The following is a 21,130-nucleotide window of genomic DNA, read 5'->3' as shown; positions in this document are numbered from 1 at the left end:
GGGGGAAAGAAAGGAGAGGAGAGACCGTAGTGACTGTGGCTCGGGTCCTGGTGCTGCAAGATGCTGGGGCTGCCGGTAATCCATTTACATTCGGCGTGATTCCTCAGCGGGGTGAGTGCTTTGATTCCTGGATGGATTCATGGTCCATTGAAGGGGGGTCGTTTCTCCTGAACAGTGGTCACAGACCTGACACCCCCCCCCCCCCCCCCCCGGCCCTTTCTGGTTCACGCCCAGTACGTGCACGTGTGACCTGCTGCAGAAAGGGCTGTGTGATACCGATTCCATCACACACGCACTAATCATTGCAGTTGAAGCTGTGGTGTGAGGCTGAGGGGAGCTATTCTCTGACCCATTTTAAGAAATGTCTGGGTGGGTCCCTGTAAAATGTGCCATTTTGTTGGTGTGAAACATAGATATGGTAAAGGCAGCCAAGGCGAGCATGACAGACCTGCACTTCCCTAAATTGCCCATATTTCTCATGTGCTTCATGGGAAGAAAAAAAAACCGTCGAGCCAATAGCGTTCATGGAACATGCATTGGGACTGTTCAAATTTCTGGTAGGCTACATTTCCGATTTGCGATATGTGCCCCATTGAACTCCATTCTGCTTATTATGTTGATTGACAGGCTCTGAAACTCTTTGTCCTCATTCAGTGACTCGTCTATATATCAAAACTTGTTTTTTTCAACAAAGTCAACAAAGAAGCAGTGGTGTGGTGTTTAAAAGATTTCACATTGTGTAGTAGCTACAGATCAATGGCCTTCTCTGTAGCCCCCCCAAACAATTACTAGCAGAACCAGGCTAACAGGGCCGAGCTACACTGCCCCACACACACAGTAATCCAATGCGGGACCGTTTGCATCTCAATTACACTGATGGCAGCATTGGTTAACACATGTTAATGAAGCTAACGATCCGGGCAGAAACACCGTGCTGGCTCCTCATCCCCCCCCCCCCCCCCCCCCCCCCCCCCAATCTTGAGCCTAAAGACCTCGCAGAAAGAGATCGCCGCACACAATGAAACCGGATCCATCTGAAAGGCGGAGAGGGTCTTCAGTGGCCTGCTCCTGTAACCCACTTTCTTTCCTCTGTGCTGAACAGCTCTCATTTAACAGTTTTTGACTTGTGTTGTTTTAGGTGACAATTAACAAAAAAAAAAACTGCGTCTGTAGGTTCTTTTAGTGTGTGTGTGTGTGTGTGTGTGTATGTGTGTGTGTTAGGAGGTGGGCGGCAGGAGTTAAGACCTGTAGCAAATTAGTCAATATTAATATGTCAGTTATGAATTATATTTTGCTCCTCTGTATTTCATCAACTGTAATTCTTGTCTAAACAATTGGATGCAAGTGGTGATTCAGTAAAATGGAGAGGGAGACTGGTCCCGTGCAGTCGCAGTATGAGCTTGGCCCGACGTGCATTAAAAAAAATTCATACATTATGCCTATTCCCAGTAAGTTAAACTGAATTCTAAAGTACAAAAAAAAAAACTATATAAACATTTTTCTTTAGGTATGAAGGAAGTGTAGAAGCCAGGGTAGTCTAATACAGAATCTCTTTAGGACAGGAAATTTAGGAGTCTCTATGGTGAAACCAGTGCTTGAAGTTTTCCTAGACCAACCACTAACCATGGGTCAGAAAGACACTCACTGTAGTCGTCATTGTTATGATAAACAGTACAGGATATGCGGTGTATGAATGGAGAACACCCACCCTCATAAACCCCCCAAGAAGCAAAACTCCTTCAGTATTTTTAGGTTTTGATTTTGCTGTTAACATCTGAAGTTACAGAAAGCACTCAAGCACTCATTCCCTACCAATTCAGGCACCATTTCGCACCTGAGTAGCACTGTTGGAAAAAGTTGGGAGATATTCATGATGGCTTCAATCAAAAATAACTTACACACTGTCTGTGTAGTAGCACTGAGGGGAATACGGGCATGAGTTTTCAATAGCTGTGTCATTTTTAGCATGCAAAAACAACCCAGAGTTTGAACCCAGGAGCTAATGGCCTCCGAGTTTTCTTGGTGCCTTTGAAAAAGGTCAATATCGTACTGTCAGATTTAGCAGGCGGCATTAACTGCTGGTTGTGTTGTCAGGAGAGATTTAGACCTGACAACTGATTTCTCTGAGGGAGCAGACTGCACCCTCTTTGTTTCCAGATTTTCAAATGATTTGCTGTCTAGTGCTCCCCATCTCACACCAAGACATCACAGTTTCTTTGTTGTTTTGAAAAAAAAAAAAAAACTCACTCTTGATGGCCAATAAAAAAAAACAACCTTATTTGGCTTATTGAAGCAGCACAGACTGGAGATTTCTAAAGACATGTCTAAGTGTTTTCTTGAATAAATCACTTCAACAAATTCTCCACACCCTCTGTGGTTACATTTTTTGTGAGAAACTTTACAGCGAATGTCTTTGTCCTTGCATGGCATTACACAGAGCTAAAAGCACGCAGCCTCCTTTACTATGATTATATCGCTAAATACTGATAGTAGCGTGTTTGTTTTTCTCCACCACCTCTGTCCAGAACGTTGCCTTTTGCCTTAAAGATATTTTATAAAGCTCCCTTTTTATGTTTTGTGCTACCTCCTGCTATCTTAAAAAATTAATCATGCTGTTGAATAATGCCTCGCGATGATAGTGAATAATTGATGATCTGATGCTTAATAAAGGGACAGAGGAGGGTTTTCACCACTACTGCTGCTCATTCTTGTGGCATTACATGTCTGCCCAGCGGAGCAATTAATTTTAAAGCGTCCATATTTTGCTCGCGCACTTAATATGTTCGCCATGTGTTCTTATATCGCGTGCGCGCGTAGCCTCCTCACCCTGACGCGCAGGTGCGTGCGTGTGTTGAGCGTATTACTCCGCGTAGGCATAGTACCTGTGTGCCGAAGCACAACCGGTGCGGTTACTGCGTGTTCACACTGGGACGGCACAAAGCAACAGGCTACCATTAACTTCCTATGCGAGTAGTCGACATTGCACTGCGAATTAGTGACAACTGACCGTTCACAAACCACAAATTAAGGACTTTTTTTTAATTATATGGAAGGAAGCTAATATTTGGTTCAACGCGTGCCCAAATGATCGTCCGATGTAGGCTATCTAGACCTTGACGGTAGTGCTGTCACAATATTTTAGTTTTTTGCTCTACTTAGGTTTGCTCGAATTTATTTTCATTTAATTTAGTTTAGAGAGATTAGTCCAAGAAAAAGAATAGCAAAATTAGTGGATGAAAAGAGGTTTTTGGCATCTTTGATTAACGTGGCTACGCAGTTTGATGGCTAACTAGCTATATCTAACTAGCAAAATCTCTTACAGTTTCCAGAAGCTATTTCGATTAGTTAATTCATCACAAGTTTGAAACTAGTTAACTACTTTCATTACATTAGGAATATGCTGCACCACACAAAGTCCACAACCTCGAAAAGTTGGACAGTGGTGGCTACAGGACAGGAAAGTGTGTGTGCAGGGTTGCCAACTTTTCAAGATCACTTGGAGTTTTTTATGGCGAGTGTAAATTGTTTGGGGGGGGGGGGGGGGGGGGGGTTTAAAATGGACACATTAAGTATTTTCAGCGTGAGAAATCGGATGTATGGCGTGTGAGCGTGTGAAGACAGTCAAATGCATGTGTCTCACGCTCATTGCGTGAGAGTTGGCAACCCTGTGTTTGTGTGTGTGTGTGTGTGTGTGTGTGTGTGTGTTTGTTGGGGGGGGGGGGTAGTAGGGAGGGAATACAATAAGGCTGGAGAGTTAAATGCAAATGCATCAGGACTGATAAACTTCAAATAAGAGTAACCCTATTCCCCTATTCCTGAGGACACACACACATACATGCACACAGTGACCATCCCAACACACACACACAAAACGTCCACATTCCCACCACTACATTTGCACTTTCAGAGCTTTAATTCCTTTAGAAGGTACTAAACATGAGGCTCATCATATCAGATTCAACAGACATACACACATTCTTAATTGCCTCTGAAGCTATAAAGGTTTTTTTTTTTACTTCTTGATAGTTTATAACCCTACAATTTTGGTTTTCATTGTGTTGCAAAAGTGTGTGAGAATTGCTACAGTTTCTGCAAGCTTGTAGAGATGCAAAGGATTGCTAAAGTGACATCTGTTCTCATAGAGAAATAAGTATATTTTTGTGTCCACACTGAAGGAGAAAGGCGCAGAGTGTGAAGGACTCCTTTTACTCTGATTGACAGGTACTATCTGTGTGAGATACCTATATAATGGTGGTCCTCAGAAATTTTTTTTTTGACCTTCTTATTTATCTAGCTGTATTAATGTCAGCCCATTAACGCCCGAGCAGAGGAGTCCTTGGTGAAGCCACCATTAAATAGCTGTGGCAGGATCCTCCTTATCATCTCAAACCTGAAAGGAGGAATTTGACGCTATCGGTTAATGGAAATGACATTTTCAAATTTCATTTTAAGATAATCCACTTCTTATGCACTAAAACATCAAAATTACTGTTAACAATATGTGAAGGCTGTATTAAAACTTAGTTACCCTCACAAATCGGACCCATTATAATCCCCATTGAAAGGCAGGTATAGCCATCTTGCTATTTTAATAGGATTTCCCCTGTGTTGCTTAGGTGATTATTGGGCCGTGCGTGTCATTTATCTGTGAAAATAGAAAGGTGTATATCAAAATAAGGAAAAATTGAGTCTCAAGTATAGTGTTCCTGGAAGACATAGCAGGTAATCTCATACACAGTAATCTCTACCAAAGTGAAACTGCTCATTTTAATTCTTCCCCTTAGGAAGCCATACCATTTCCAGAATGACACTTTTTGTATATTTTATACAGGAAAAGAAGGATTTGTTTTTTTACTCTACCTCCTTTTTTGCATCTCTCCATTTTTCTGTCTCTCTGTTTCTCCCTCTCCCTCCATCACTTCCCTCCCTCAGCCCAGTGCAGGGAGTGGAAGTATAATAAAACGTTAGTGTTCATCATATGCAATAAAGAGGCTTGATTATTCCGATTAATGTGGAAAGTGCATCTCTGTTTGTGGAAGGGATGGAGATGAAGGGGGTGAGTGGAGAGGAAGCAGTGAAGAGAAATAATTGCATACTTCCTTTGTAAACACCAAAGCATGGTTCTAATGTCTGAGATGTGCGGTAATGTAAATGTGTGCGTTCATGTCGAATAGTTTACACATATTTTTTTTGTTATAGACTTGAATATAAGTAATAATGATGCGTATTACCACGGCTGTTGAATTAGCTCTGGAATTCTTCTTAGGGGACGCCAGTCATTTTCTTCATAGCATGTCATAACCTTATATGGCATGACTGAAAAATGAGGCAGGGATTTAAGCAGGGAGTCGTGTGCCTTGGATAAATTGCTCTCCAGTGTACAACTAGCTTAGCTGGTTGTAACACACCCACAGCATGGGACATGCTTGATAGATCAAGCTCTCGCCATTAACCTTTGATAAGCATGTCAAGCACACCTTGTTTGGAAATCAGCAAGTTTCAACAAAAATCTTGTTTTTTTTTTGTTGAGTCACTTGAGTGAATTTGTCATACCTCAGAAAGGAGAGACGCAAATGCGTTGATGTCCTAAAGAAACGTATCAGATAGCTATCTCTTCACTGTTGTGAGTGGTAAATGATTTACTCGCTAGCCAGCAAAACCTGTTACAGTGGCTTGTTTGAGTGATAGATTATCTGTGCCATTGCCAAAGTTATGTGGAACCAACCAGGTACTGCTATATATTCAATTCCAAGGTACAATTTGCTCGGTATCCAGGTGTTCTTGCAGTATCTGATACTGAGACTAATCTTGTTTTAACATGGCTGTATTATGCACACTTTGAAAATACCGTAGCTGCAGTAAAACTGAGAAAGGGATAAAAAAAAAAGTGCTTAACATTTCTATGAAGCACTTCAGATGTCTTAATGCCTGAAACGCATAAGGGCATTATGGCTTTGTTCTGTGCCATTACATTCACACCAGCTGAGATTGCTGAACTTGATGAATTGAGTGGGCTGTAAAATTGATGGATATGCAGGAGGTACCATTAGTAAAACATCGTACATCAAAGGATGGTTTTTACTGTAGTGTTATAACTGAAACAAAACTACATTAATTAGTCGTTAAAAATGAAGTCAGTGGTTTTTTTTGGTGTGGTCCCAGACCAGTTCAAAGTCTTGTAAGTAGTGTAAGTTGTAACATTAACATTGATATGTACTATGTCTTCATATGCACCAGTATAAAAAAAAAAGCTAAAAATCTTGGAACAGAGCAACGAGAGCTTTTTTTAATTGAGCATCTTCAGTCCATCAGTAGTCTGAGTGCAGAGGGTTAGTCATACCATCGTATGTTGAGCTACATCAGCTGGCCTGTGCAAGAGCCATTGATCGATTTTCCTCTCCGATATCTGGCTCAGTGGGACACTAATGTCATCTGATCACTGACCCAATATCGCACCACTGAACAGAAAAAAAGTCTGATTTATGCTGCCCCCACACGGGTAATGTTGCAATGGTGAATTCAGAAGATAGCGGTTCATGTGACAAACATTTAGCGCGTCGGGTTGTGAAGTTCATGGCTCCTCGGATGCCAGTGCAGTTGCGCTTCACTGCGGTGTGTGTGTGTGAATCTTATCCTCACACACTTGTCTTAGACTAACTTGCAGTTTTGGTCTTGCGTCTTTTTTAAACACTTGTCATATTCTTTGACAATCAATATCATGGCTCTTTCTTTTAGTTTGCTGAAAGCTTGGGGGTTAATTCAGAGGTCAAGCAAGACTTGCAAGCTGTCAATCCTGCATTGTAGATGCTCCAGCTTCCCGTCCGTGTCCCCCACTCCCATGTCCCTGGACTATTATTTCAGGCCTCATTGCCCTGAATGGTCCTACCTCCTCCTTTATCCTCTGGTGGCCCACATTCAGCCGAGAGAGAGACAACGTGTCAAAGGAACACTGCATTCTTTCACATCTGTGCCTTGTTTCCCCCAATTGTGGTATTAACATTTCAAACTGTCCTTTTCAGCTCTGATCTTAAGGCCTGGCTTCTTTGCCCGTGTTCCTCTTTTGTGGAGGAGCAACAAATGTTCTCTCTCCATCGCCTCTTCTCCAGTGTCTTTGATGAGGAACCTGTGTGCGGCATCTTCTGCGTTGTAAGAGCAGCTGCACAGGGTTGAACAGATGTTTCAGCTTCTGGGTCGATGCCCCTCTGGCTTCCCGTCTTTCAAAGCACTTAAACATCTGTTTGCATTAGTTTTATATGTAGTCAACACGGCCGCGGCGTGGGCTGCTGTTTCGCAACACGTGAGTCAAATCTCGCCACGTGTTGGAGAGCGCTCATGAATGCACGAGTGCGCTTCGAATTTGTATCATCAGAGAGGGTTTCTAGAGTCTCCCATCAGAATGTACTCCGAGACGCTAGAATCTGACTTCAAAGGCCCAGTCCTCTTATGAACATTATGATTTTTCATGATTCAACAACAACAGTAAAAAAAAAAAAACGATACAGCAGAAACAACCACACCGCCACCCCCTCCTGCTGCGCTGGGGTTCGATCGCCAGCGTTCGTTTGAAGCATTTAACAGGTGTTGATCGGCGGTCTTCTCCGCAGCTTAAGAAGATAAGGCTTCCTGCAGAGAGGAGAGACCCCGGCGCGTCTAATGAGGTGCACGGGAGGCAGACGGGCCGCCCCAGTCCGTGCCTTCGGTGCCTTGCGCTGATCAACATGTTAACCACTCTCAGCATGACACAAAGCTATGGAAGTAGCGAGCTGTTGTCGTCGATTTAGCCTAACACCCATCTGGCTGTGTAGGGGATCGGCCCTCCCGATTCATGCATTTATCCTCTTCACCAGGACCCTGGCGCGCTACTACGATGCCTTCTGAGTCAGTCACGTAGTGAGAAATGAATTTTGTAATGGATCGAGTAAAACAAGAGCCTTGGACACATGTATAGGTTCACGTCTCCACTGGTGTCATTTACACACACAACCAGGTACAGTGTGTTTTAACTGATACGGTTTGTAGCATTTTTCCCTCTTGGACGGCACTTTTGCTTTGATTAATATACTGTAGGCACTAATCAAATTTGTAGACTTGGATTCCTGAGCGTTGTAGCATTCTCAAGAATCCAAGCGCACCTACTGACAGAAGTGAACACTGAACCAGCCAAGAGCTTTTGTAGCCCTGCAGACCTGAGTAAATACTTAAAATTTGGACTGTATGTGCAGAGCTGGGAAAGGTTCGCTCAAGCAGAGAGTGTAGGGAGGGGCATGTGCGCTGGTGTTAATGGGCTCCTAGGTGACTTGTTACTGGAGTGACTGTGCTCCCCTGTGAGGCTGCGAGAGTTGCTTTATGAGCGGAGAGCTCCGGGATGGGCATGAGGGGTAAACATGCAGATGGAAGCAAACTGCTGAGCTGGAGACGGACCCGTGCCTAGGCGGTCTCCGAGTTTCAGCCAGGGCGGGCCCGTGCCATTTAGCACCCGATCCGGGACCCGTGGGGTGTATTGGGCGGAGAGCAGACAGGGGGAGAGCGAAGGCACAGGTGGAGGTACGCACGGACGGAGCAGGTGCAGAGAGGCGTGCGTGCTTTGTCGGAGCGGTGAGGAGATTCAGATTTGCGAGCTGGGCCGTCTGGAAGCCGGGCCACCCTCCATCCTGGCACCGCCTCTTCGGGATTTAGCCCTGGCTTAATGTAGCTTTTGTGGATTTGTACTACTTTTTAGTTTCGTTTTTTTTTTGGCCCCTTCGAATTAACAAAATGCGGGGCAGGACGTGGGGAAAGGGGGGGGGGGGCATTTTGGATGGACACGCCGGACGCGGTGGCCGCCACACTGACGGTCATCTCTGGCTTGCTTTGCAGGTGCGGACCTCAACGATGAGCGTCTGTGGGGGCAGTGCTCACAGACTGTTGTGACTGCAGTGAGTTCGGCGCAAACGCGAGGAGCGTGTCCTGGGGAGCGAGATGGCACGCTCGCTGTGGACTCCCTCAACCCTCTGCTGCCTGATATTTGCTTTGGCTGTTATACAGTGCACTGAAGGTAAGAACCTACGCTATAATCTTACGCTCCTCAGAGGCTACCGTACTTGCCTTGTGAAACGTCACGTTACCCTCAGCTGTTTGTAAGAACCTACGCTATAATATTACGCTCCTCAGAGGCTACCGTACTTGCCTTGTGAAACAACGTCACGTTACCCTCAGCTGTTTGAAAGGTTTTTTTCTAGCTGCTTAAAGGTTTATGAAGATAGTGGTTCATACACACCAATACAAAGTTTTATGTTCTAACCCAATATAAAACACAAACATCCCAAATGTTTGAAAGTGTAACTTCTTGGAAACATACCTTCATTAACATTAAACACGCATTGCTTTTGCCCTCAATTAAATCAAAACCGAGATCGAATATGTGACTCATCTATTTGTGTGAGTTATCTTGTGTTCCGATATTTGCTCAGATGTCCTGTTCTAACTATAGGGCTAAGCCCAACAACTGTTCATTATAAACAATATCCCCAAGTAAACATGCTTCATTACGCTCCTCCCTGGCCGTAATATCTTTTTAATGCATTTTATAATTGAATTAAATGGGTTACTGCCATAGCCATAAATGGCTGGAAGTTTTTTCTTCTGTAGGAGCCTCAAAAGATTAATTGCTTCAGGGTTATTTCCTTCTTTCCCGTATATATCCCCAGAAACTTTGCATCTCATCTTTCCTGTTTAATTTTCCAGGGCTGACTGCTGTCTGTATACATGGGTGTAACTCATTTGTATTCGTGGCTTCTGTTTCAAGGAAAGATTTTCACCTTGTTTCAGCATCTTGTCTCTCTTTTTACAAACATACTTTCTGTAGAAAACAAAACAATGTACATTGTGGCACTTTTATTGATTTTTTTTGGAACGCTTGAGATGCCTGCTGTCTTTCCTCTTTGCTTTTTGATGAAGTATGCAAAATCAGCAATAGTTTTTCATATGAATCCTTGTTTGTATTCTCATAGTTGGAGACTGCATTGCAGGTGTTATTGTGATTCGGGAACAGAAGTGCTAAGCTCAGATCATGCATTATTTCCTAAGTATTTTAAGATGACTGGCTTGCTGCTGCATTAAAGCTCAAGAAGCACTGATAACCTTAATCATTTCAATGTAAATTTAAGGTAATAACTTCTCTTTGCCCAGGCTATAAGAAGTGTCACCTTTGCAAAAAATTAGGTAAGGTCCCAAATTGCAGCCCAGTGTTTCTCAAAAGGACCATGGAACTAATAGGAATCATGGTTTTGACAGGTTCCTTTTCTTTTAACCTTTAAGATTCAGATTAAAATTGAGGTGTATTTCTTCTCTAAAAGAGGGTTCTGTTGAATGTGTGGTGATTAACACTGGTACGTGTCAAACTGGGTACAATGGCAGATCCTATCCCTCTCTCCAACTCTTAATTTCTCTCTTTCTCTCGCTCTGTCTCTCTCTGTCTCTGTCTCTCGCACACACACACACTCTCTCTCTCTCTCTCTCTCTCTCTCTGTCTCTCTCTTTTCTACCCTGTATTGTGTTGCACATGAAAGTATGCACATGAAGAATTAGAGCGGATTTGTCCAGGCCTGGTGTCAATGCTATGATTGACAGTGTTGTGCACGTAGTCCCACAGGTGTGGGGCAAATATTTTATGAGAAGATTGGGGGGGGGCACATTCTTCCAACCCAATGCTACCACGTCATAGGCTTTTGTCTGTCCTGCTGGTCTAGTGTGCAATGTGGGAATATTCCTGCTGGAGATGCAAACACAAGATAAAAACACTCCTAGTTACAGTAGTAACAGTAGTTTAGTTACAGCCCTGTATCCATCACTGAATATACTTTTGAGAAGGTTCAGATGGTTCTATCTTGCTCTTGGGAGTCAAGTTGAAATTTGAGCTACCCTGGAAACAAACAAACAAAAAAGATCATTTCATAAAGCTGAACATGCATCGGCAAGCCTTCAACTTGAAAGACCCACACCAATGACATCCCATAAAACCTGTGTATTAGAGAGAGTTATTGAAATACTTCCACTCATAAAACGGTCCATTGTTTCTAAGAAGTCCTCTTTCCAGGGCCAGTCGGCATAAACTTAAACCATGGGAACGTAAAGTCCTTAATGAAGTTAAGTGAATGGTCTGGAGTGCTGGTCTCTTGGCTTTGAGAGCACGCCTTTATTAAAACATTAAAGCATGCCTTTATTAAAACAGAGTGCCATCCTTTTGTTCTGTTCTTCACAGTAAACAGTCTCTGTGTGAGTCTTTCTTTCCTTTTTCTTTCTTTTTTGCCCCTGAACACCCCACCGCCCCCTGACGTCACACAGGGATTTTGTATCGGTCTAGGGGATCTGCCTACCCATAGTGCTAAGCTGCTACTGGGTCAATACGCCATCGGCCGTCAATGCGGTGCGGGTCTTTCATCAGCAGTCCCTCCTCCCTTGATGAGGCTGATAAGAGGACAATGGTACAGAGGACAGGCTGCTGGAAAGGGTGGGGCTGCAGCCACAGGCCCCCACCCAGCAGAGCCCTTCAGATCCTCATTAGGATTTTCTGTTAAGGTTGGAGGGTAGGGTGGGGGGTTGGGGGGATTTGATGGATTAAGGCCCATCAGAGCTGGCTCTTGCTTTGTGTTTGTCATGCAAAAAGAAGACCCTGCTACGTATATCATGGGATGTCTTAGACCGCATCCCTGATGAGACTACGATGACACTCAGTATTGATTTGGTCTGTATTAATGATTTGTCTATTTTGAGATCCTGCTGAGTAGGGACTTGTAGTTTGAGCTTGGAATCTCTGGCCTAGCAGGTTTATGGTTATAGAAACACATGGATATCATTGAAATCTGGCTGAAGCTGTTGTAAGGCAGCCAAAAGTAATTCACCTTTCATGGCATCTCATCCAGTTGTTGTTCAAGCTACGTATGAGGAGACTAGACAACTAAACGTTCTGGAGATCAAAGATTTTATGTCTTATTGTGGCTATTTGCCTTAAGCATGACCTGGGACACCCCAGGTTAAGTAAAGTAAGGCATCGATATGAGCCTGTTTCAGTTGAAACCTATTTAAACCATGCCTAATTGGATAACGGGTTTAACGATGCATGCCGGCGTAAGAACCATTTCCCACACAAGTACCGAGCCTACTGTCTTTACTCATCCACCCATTTCCTGCCTATCTTTTTATTTTGTTTTGTTTTTCTTTTATGCTTTGTCTCGTCTTGTCCCTGCGTGGGCCCGTTTGTGTGCCTCTAACAGACGTATCCCAAGCGATCACCTCAGTGGAGCCAGATAGTGGCGGACCACACCGTCAGAAAGTCTATGGAGGCACAGGGAGACCCATCTTATCCCCCCCGCCACAGATGGCATCTTGGCCAAAGTGAGCCATGAATCCCTTGCTGTTTTGTTTTGCCTTCCCTTTGCCTCGTGCAGGTCGTCTGTAATGCGGCATTAAAGCGCTGCTTGCCATGAAAGGTCCTCTGGTTAGCGAAGCGCATCTGATAGATGCATCTGCAGCAGGATAAGAATCTTTCCCCTCCTTTTGTTTGTGTTTCTCCCTCTCCTTCAGTCTGAGAGAGCCAGACCTAGTGTCTCTGAAGGCACACCATGCGCTAGCTGCGTGTAATTCCAAAACAGCTTGAATGTTTGATCGTTGCTCACAGTTGTGGGGACATGTGCTGCAGCAACACCGAGAGACTCACAGTTGTAGGCCATTTTGAAGCAGACTGCCAGAAATAGTATGAATATAAGAGGGGGTGTAGCCTGAGGAAAAGAAGCCATGTATTAGAGGGTCAAAGGGTAACAGGGAGCAGTTTCCTGTTTGTTACTTCAATACTGTGGAATTTTGAGGTGATTAGGACATGCTGCATTAGGGTCATGTTGGCCTTGACATTATTTAAATGTGATTCTGGGAAGGCCGTGTATTGCCTTCTTTTGTTTTGGAAGTGTTCACAAAACGACTGGATAAACACTTAAATTATTGGGTTAACTTGGTGTTGAAGGTTTTTTTTTTATTGGCGTGATCATGACTCAACATCATTGGCTAAGAGATTAATGTTGTGCAGAGGGCTCCAAGAACCTGGTCATTTTATTGGTCATTTTATTTGAACATTTGGTGGAGGAAAGTCATTACACTGTGTTGGTGGTTTGCTGTTTTTCACAGTCAGTCGGCCTCTTGTGGATGAGCTTGCTGGCAGTGTGCAAGTAGAGGGAGATGTTTTTGGCCATGAAGCAGGAGAAAGAATTTTGCAGACTACACATGCACAAAGTTTCATTTTAAGAGAGTAGCCATCTTAGCTTGGCAGTGTGATATGACCCCTCAGAACAATCACCCTAACTAAAGTAGCCATGGCAACCACTATAGCAAATTTTAATTTAAAACTGGTATTACACAATGCAGAATTTTACAGCAAAGTTACAATTGGTCAGCTAAAGGCATCATACCTATAAAATAAAATCTTGCACGACATGGTTACAAGTTGAAATGTTTCATGCGGTTACACAAGCTCCAATCGGTGAGCTCCTGGCCTGTCACCTGACTCCTCGGGTTTGTTTGTATAACACAGCTGCAGGGGAGGCATGAGAACTGCATATCATATGCATGCACTAGTATCCATTACTTGAAGTGTGTTAAAGTAACATATCAAGCTGTGACTTAGTCAGTGACACTGGAGTTTCTAAATATATAAGTTGGCGTTAATTAATTACCCTCATGATTGTCTGTGCTCAGCAGGGAATCAAGCTGGCTAACCATTAGCCCTTTTGATGTATTGTCAGGTATTGAGGAAATATGATGTCACGCGTGTCTGAGGGAATCTAGTGTCTGTCTGCTCACTTTGGATCACAGCTGTATTGTGTTCAGATTAGCTGGAGTAATAGCAAAGTTGCATGATATGGGAAAAATGTACACACACACGCTTGCGTGCGCACACAGCAGTAGCTTGAATAAAATGTGCCAATATTTTTAATTTTTTCCTCTATATCAACTGTTTAGGTTGTGTACATATGGCTACAGTAATTCTGAACTTGTGCACTGTTGTAGCTGCTACGTTAGTGGCCTTGCCTAACATGCTTACTCTACTGTAGACAGATGGCCATGTTCCAAATCAGAAAAATGAAGCCCTCTCACTCCCCTTAACTACTTCCACTTGGGATAGTCCATGTTGTAGGGGTGCACTGTCCATTTAAAAACGAAGCACATTTGTCCAATTCCATACAAAGTCTTTTAATTTATAGCTGTTATTTACCTCAGATTATTTGGTTGCTGTGGGAAGAAACCAGTGCATCATTAACGGGTGCTCCATGTTGGGGGGGGGGGGGGGGGGGGGCGTGGAAGAGCCCAATGCATCATTAACATTGGGGGGGGGGGGGGGGGGGGGCGTGGGGGGGAGCCCAGTGCATCATTAACGTGTGTTCCATGTTGGGGGGGGGGGGAGTGAGCAGAGGTTTATTTTTTTCTTTGGATTTGAACCGGCCCGCCGTGTCTCTGAACACAAGCAGAGAATCACAATGACCTCACGCTGTGAGTAAGTGGTTGACCCGGTGAGTCATTTCATCTCCCTGGGCTGGAGATTGTTGGAGACAGATGCAGCAAACCTGTAAGACTATGTTCTGACCTGCTGGTGAATGAGACTGAAATTTACAACTTGGAATGCCAAAGGAAGTGAGGAAGAGGGGTGGATGATCTGGCTGGCATGTTCTTTCTTATTTACAATTATTATCTTAATTATAATAGTGTGTTTCATAAAGATCATCAATTGGTATTAATTACTTTTAAAAAGCTCATAGAACAACTCTAAAATATGTAGAAATACTTTCAGTAGGCCTCTTCTTTCTTTTTACTGCTACATAGTTTTTGATTGGTGTGCTTCTTTTAGATTTTCTTGTCTAATATAATTCCAGTCTCCACAGAAAGCACCTTTGCTCATTTCAATTTGACAGCATTTTGCAATCTCCCTTCATGTTCTGTGTCCCAGACAGATAAAGTGGAGGTAACTAGAGATGTTCAAGGTCTTTGGTAGATAAATCCTTTGAGATTGGGGTTTGCACCAGATTTAGTGCTCAATTGAAAGAAAGACAACTGGCTTGCTACAGCCAAATATTAAAACCATGCAAATCCAATACAGTTCCTACAAAGCACTGTACCCTGCTCCTGCATAATGTAGACTCTTCACTTTGCTGTGCATTTTCAAATGTAGACAAATGACTAGCCTAATGAGATGAGAAAGACCAAAGTTGAGGTCATTTTTGGTTGAAGTAGCTCCTTAATGGTTTAAATTAGACTGAATTTTCACACGGAGCCCTCGAAAGACCTCTGCAGTAAGGCCAAAGGCTCACCGTGGCTTCCGTTGCTTAAATGATTGAGCTTGTTCGGCTGTGTCGGCCAGAGCAAACAGCTTGCTGGTCAGGGAGTTGAAATGCCAGGTAGAGGTCAGGCAAAGCAATGTCTGAATAATGTGTCATCGAGGTATTGACATGAAAGGGCACATTGCTCTTAGTGACAGAGAAGGTGGGAGAGAGAGAGAGAGAGAGAGAGAGAGAGAGAGTGGCAGAAGGAAGGGGAGAGAGTTGGGGGTGAGAGAGAGAGAGAGACAGACAGAGGGAGAGAGAGAGAGACAGACAGAGAGAGAGAGGGGGGGGGAGGAACACAATAGGCTTACATCCTTATCTATAATGATATATGTTGAATACTTCCTTACTGATTAGAGGAGCATGAAATGCTCTCTTGGTTTATTGGCCCATTGGAGATCTCTAATCATTAACAGTGACTTTTGGTTAGTGACTTTTGGTCTGGCAAGTCTGCTGTACTTAAGACGAGAAGAATGTGTGCCTGTAAACTTAATAGATTCAGTCATAAGTATCACTTGGCTGTTTTGAAGCAGCAAGGGGAATGATGTATCAAATGCGCCTGACAGAGACGAGGCCTTTGGAGTTAAAGAGAAGCGTAATGAGAAGATAAGAAGTGACAGTTCATTCATTAGCGTTTTTGCAGTCCCAGAATAGTGCAAACTATTTTTAGGTTTAAAAAAGTATGTTCCATAAGGTTAGTTTCACTACACAGGCAGGTCCCCATGTCTCAGTCTTCCAGCGAGCCCCCAAAGGCACTGGGGTTGGCCGAACTGAGATGGCGTGAGAAAGACACCGGTTGCCTATGGAGATGACGCTTTGTCAATAACACGGTAAAAGGCGAATTTATGACCTTGATGTGGTGTATCACATTTAATTAGGATAAAAGGTGAATGAAATGAGGACATGGAGCCCTCAGGCTTTGAGTTTAATATAAGCACTTTTCATATAAAGATAAAGTTATGGCAATACTAAGTTTTATTTTACACACACACATATATATATTTTACACACACACATATATATATTTTACACACACACACATATATTAGGGGTGGGAATCTCCAAGCACTCTATGATTCGATTCGATTACGATTCAGAGGTCTGCGATTCGATTATAAAACGATTATTGATGCATCTTGGTAGTAGCAATCCATGATGAATTAACTTCAATTTTATTTCCATTTTAAAACTCCCATTTTATTTTATATTTAATCAAACGAAAGCAATATGGCAAGTACAAGGCCACACATTCCAGAGAACTGAACAAAGAAATACAAACTGAAAAAGTACACCTGTAGCAGCATGTTTGCAGTAAATTAACAGATTTCAGCAAATGCCAACAAACAAATATGTGGTATCAAAACCACAGCGTCCACACAAGAGTAGAATTATGTGCTAGCAGCTGACTTAAAACAATAATGTGATAAAAAAGCAAATTATTTCGAATCATTTCGAGTACATGTATAAATATTTAACTTAATTAAGTTTAACGTGCTGGGAAATATAGAAATGGACCTTGAAAGTGACGTACAGGTGCTTTAATTCCACCTTGTAAAGGTGTATGAACCCTGCAAACATGACTTTGTTCATTGTGCTGAGGCGCGGCGCGCGAAGTTACAAAACTCGAGAGGTGCACGACCTCGCGAATCGACAGCGCGCGAGACCCTCGCGCACGGGCGAAGTCACCGCAATTACGGAGAAGCCTCTCGCTGCAGCCTGCACATCCAACTCCACCCTCTTCTCAAGACCGAAGCCACGCCCATGTTACGTTCGAAACTCGGACTGTTTTTGCTCCCAGTAAACAGAACTTCCAGAACTATTTACGTGTGTTTTATAAGTGTTTTAAGTGCAGAAGTGCATTTTAAGTGCATTTTCAAGTACTTTAGCCTAAATTCCAGCACTTTTCAAATCTGAAACACAATACAACATTAAAATTGGTCAGGTAAATGTTCCTTCCCCTGTGTTTGAGGGGTGTTTCTTTATACTACCACATATCGTTTCAGGAGGACACTGCAAAGATTGTGACGCGCGCGAGGTGTGCGGAGTCGCACGGAGTCGCGCGCTACGGTCACTCACAAAAGTATAACTAGCTTTATAGGGGAGACACGGAAAGGCATCGCTAAAAAGGAGAGCTCTTATGTGATTTAGGAATGTGGATCTTGTGTTTAAAAATGTCTTTTATAGAATTATTTGTTCAATTAATTGGTTCAACGCAGACAGATTTCTTCATAACTTATAATTAGTAGGCTTGAAAGTTACCGGATCGAGGCAGACAGTTCCCAGAACGCACCCTTCAAAATGAAAGAGTTCCCAGGATCCGGCTCAAATTAAGCCCTGATTACACCCCTTCTCCATTACCAACATTACCAACATACCCCTTCTCTATCACCAACATTATCAGTAAACATTACCATTTTAATTGTGTACTTATAGTAGCAGAGTTGCCAACTCTCACGCATTGAGCGTGAGACACACGCATTTGACCGTCTTCACACGCTCTCACGCTACACATCCGATTTCTCACGCCAAAAAAAATCTAGTTTATTTACCTCTGATCTACATCTATGATTCAATGAATTACTAGTTCGCTCTGGCGCCAACCACCGACGATCGATCTATCGCGATATAATACTTAATTTGTGTCCATTTTACATCCCCCCGTCAACATTTTACGTTCGCCACCCAATAAATAAAAATAATGAATAACATACGATACACAAAGTAAACGAGGTATGTGTAAATTAAGCGCAACGACGTGTCTCTTGAACACTTGTGAGTTATTATGCATATTACCACACAGTTATTCTCGAATGAAGAAGTAGTGGGTTGGCGCACGACAGCGCATTAGAGGGTGGAGTTGGATGTGGGCGGGGTTGGATGTCCAACTCCGCCTTCCTGCAGGCTGCAGCGAGACATACTTGCAATTACATCGTTTTCACCGTGCGGACCCTCGCAAGTATAAAACCAGGCTTCAGTAAGTTAGTGTTGGCTGGATTTGCCGCTCTTCTTACGTCTTTGTTATGTGCGCAGCTAACGTCTAGACAATCGATTGTTGTCATTTGTGAATCGATTCTGAATTGTCCACGTTGCGCATCAAGATGCATCTAACAATCGAAAATATCCCGCACCCCTAGGGGTGCGGGATATTTTCGATTGTTAGATGCATCTCGATGCGCAACGTGGACGATATATATATATAATGTATGTATGTATATGTATGTGTGTGTGTGTGTGTGTATATATATATATATATATGTATATATATATATATATATATATGTGTGTGTGTATGTGTGTGTGTTTTTATTTATGTATTTGTTTGTTTATTTATAATAAGGGTTTGGAATGCCTTGTCCTCAGAAGTGATGAGGTTCTTTTGATACCCGTGTAGATAGCCCAGTGTCCCCATTATGCTAGTAATGTACACAATCATTTGCTTTTGTGTGTTCGCGCGTATCTCCGCCGGGGGGGGCTTTGCTGATCCTATCTCCACGTTCTTTGATGGACTGAAGCTTAGATTTTAAAAGGAACCGCCCCAGCAGTGAAAAGGCTGAAACAGTGGGGTGTATTTTTTTAGAATGTCTATCTCAAGCTAAATGACACAATGTCTTTTTCTTTTTTCATTCTTTTTTTTTTTTTTTTTTACCGGTTCACACCTGTATCAAAGATGCTCCTGATAGCCCTACCGCTGTTGCTATGGAAGAGAAAGATGTAAATGAACTGGGGCAAACCATGGTCATGAATACCAATGAATCTTGGAGCCAGGAACCACAGCAGTCTCTGTCTGACTATCAGAGAGCATATTGCCTTCTTGTGCCTATTGAACACCACTGATGGGGCGCTTATTTTCCTGTCTCGTGTTTTATGGCGTCCATCAAGGCTTGTCCATAACCACAGCAGGAAGGGGGACAGAGCACAGGTGACATGTCTGCTGTCTGCTTCACAAAGCAGTGTTCACCGTGCTCTCGCCAGACAAGCTAGACTCTTTATTTATGGGGCTCCACATGGGAAAGTAAGCAAGGTTTACAATTTGGTCATTGCAGCTTGTCTGGCTAATAAACTCTAAGATTTGGGTCTTGGATGCCACAGATGTTTGCACAGACCAAAACTGAAGGACTGTCCTCAGGTCAGTTTCAGTGGAATGGCCCTACATATATCCAACACTGAAGGACTGTCCTCAGGTCAGTTTCAATGGAACGGCCCTACATTGAACTCTAACCAAATAAAAGTGTCCTCCCCCAACGGGATATTTCCACTCATATACACAATATCCGAAAACTCAACTTCTTAAGACAACATGCTATTGTAAAGGATATTGCTGGATTATGGAATCAGCTTTGTGGGAAAAGGTAACTTAGTGTGTCTTTGCCTTCTATAGACTTCTGTAGTGTTTAGCGCTTGTGGTGAGCATCAAAAGACTAAAAAAAAGAAAATGAAAATCCTCTAAAACTCAAGCTGAGTTTTGGCCTGATTCAGTATGCCATGATTTCCTATTTCTCTTCAAAATCCTCTCAGCAAGCAGTCTTGTCACCCGTGAGAACAGAAGAATAGCAGTGAACACTAGCCATGCTAGCTTGTTTGCAAGCAGTTGTATGCTACTGTCAGGACAAAGCCCAATCCGGACTACATTAACAGGCCTTGACACTTGCTAGGAGTGTCCTGGATTCTTTTTTTTTTTGGACTTCCATGGGGAAGAATACATTGTCAGTCTTAGATAATCTCTTGAAACCTCCATTCATTTGGGAATCTCAAAAACACTGTCAGAGCAGTTTCACACCACAGCTAAGAAACAAACATGCACACTTATCTATCTATCTATCTATCTATCTATCTATCTATCTATCTATCTATCTATCTATCTATCTATCTAATAGTAAATAAATACATTGGTGATGGCCGGCAACTTTCTCTAAAACTGCATATTTCTATATTAGGTCATGTGCTAAAGTGAATCATATGTTTGTCATCTGGCTTCTCTGCAGTTTTTGTGTGAGATTACAACAGGACACTGCTGGAGAAGATGATCATGATCCTAATCATTCCCTGTATGTTCATTACCTCCACTTCAGCCCTCGCCATATCCTGGCAGATGGTCACTTTCCAATTGATTTGCCTCGTTGAGGAGATTAAAATATTATTGCACCGCAGAGACCGGGCACCATCTCCCGTCAAATGATCATTCTTGCCTGGCCACTGCTCTTTGAATGGGCCAATGTCATCCCAAAGGTGGAAAGTGAATTAGAGTATAATCTTGGGACTGTGGCCCCTGTGGTGCAACTCTGCAGTGTCCGTGGACTGTGCCAAACTCACACTTCAGATAGCAAATACAGAATGCTGTGAAACAAACACATGATTTCTTAAAGAAAAAAAAAGCCAAACAGTAAAATGCAGTAATGTAGCCTACCAGAATTTTACTCCTTACCATAATCCTTTGTAATTAAAATCACAAGTATCACAAGTGTCGTTTTACAGCGCTGATGTACAATAGTACCTTCTGTTTACACAAATATTTACATGGGAACAGAGCACTGTGGAGTATAATGGGACCAAGAAGTCATCTGTACATTTGAACCGTGATTAAAAGGGTCTCCCCCTCTCACGAGTTGCATTGACCAGATTTGTGGAGTCATGTACAGTGTGGCGACTGATAAAGCCCAGCTCTGAAAGACTTCCATTGTGTGCTGGCGCGGGGCCTGCTCGCCCAGAGTTCAGAGTTGGCTACCTATCTGCCTGAAAGGAATTGAAAAGCGACCCTTGTGGTGACTGACCAGAATGCCTGATAAGGCTTC

General features: G+C 43.0%; 1 protein-coding gene across 18 annotated transcripts in view; it reads left to right on the top strand.

Moving 5' to 3' along the window:
* The window catches only part of adgrl2a (adhesion G protein-coupled receptor L2a), a 92,537-nt gene that overhangs the window by 10,070 nt on the left and 61,337 nt on the right, over nucleotides 1-21,130 (top strand). For all 18 annotated transcript variants that reach the window (XM_077024351.1, XM_077024350.1, XM_077024346.1 and 15 more), the window contains exon 2: nucleotides 8,857-9,034. In XM_077024351.1, coding sequence (XP_076880466.1) covers nucleotides 8,959-9,034 — 76 coding nt within the window. In that variant the 5' untranslated portion in view covers nucleotides 8,857-8,958. The remainder of the gene's footprint in view (nucleotides 1-8,856; nucleotides 9,035-21,130) is intronic.

Source organism: Brachyhypopomus gauderio, chromosome 12 (assembly GCF_052324685.1).
Source record: "Brachyhypopomus gauderio isolate BG-103 chromosome 12, BGAUD_0.2, whole genome shotgun sequence".
In the NCBI taxonomy this organism is placed as follows: Eukaryota; Metazoa; Chordata; class Actinopteri; order Gymnotiformes; family Hypopomidae; genus Brachyhypopomus; species Brachyhypopomus gauderio.
The sequence above is the reverse complement of the archived record's forward strand: the minus strand, read 5'-3'. Positions and strand labels throughout refer to the sequence as shown.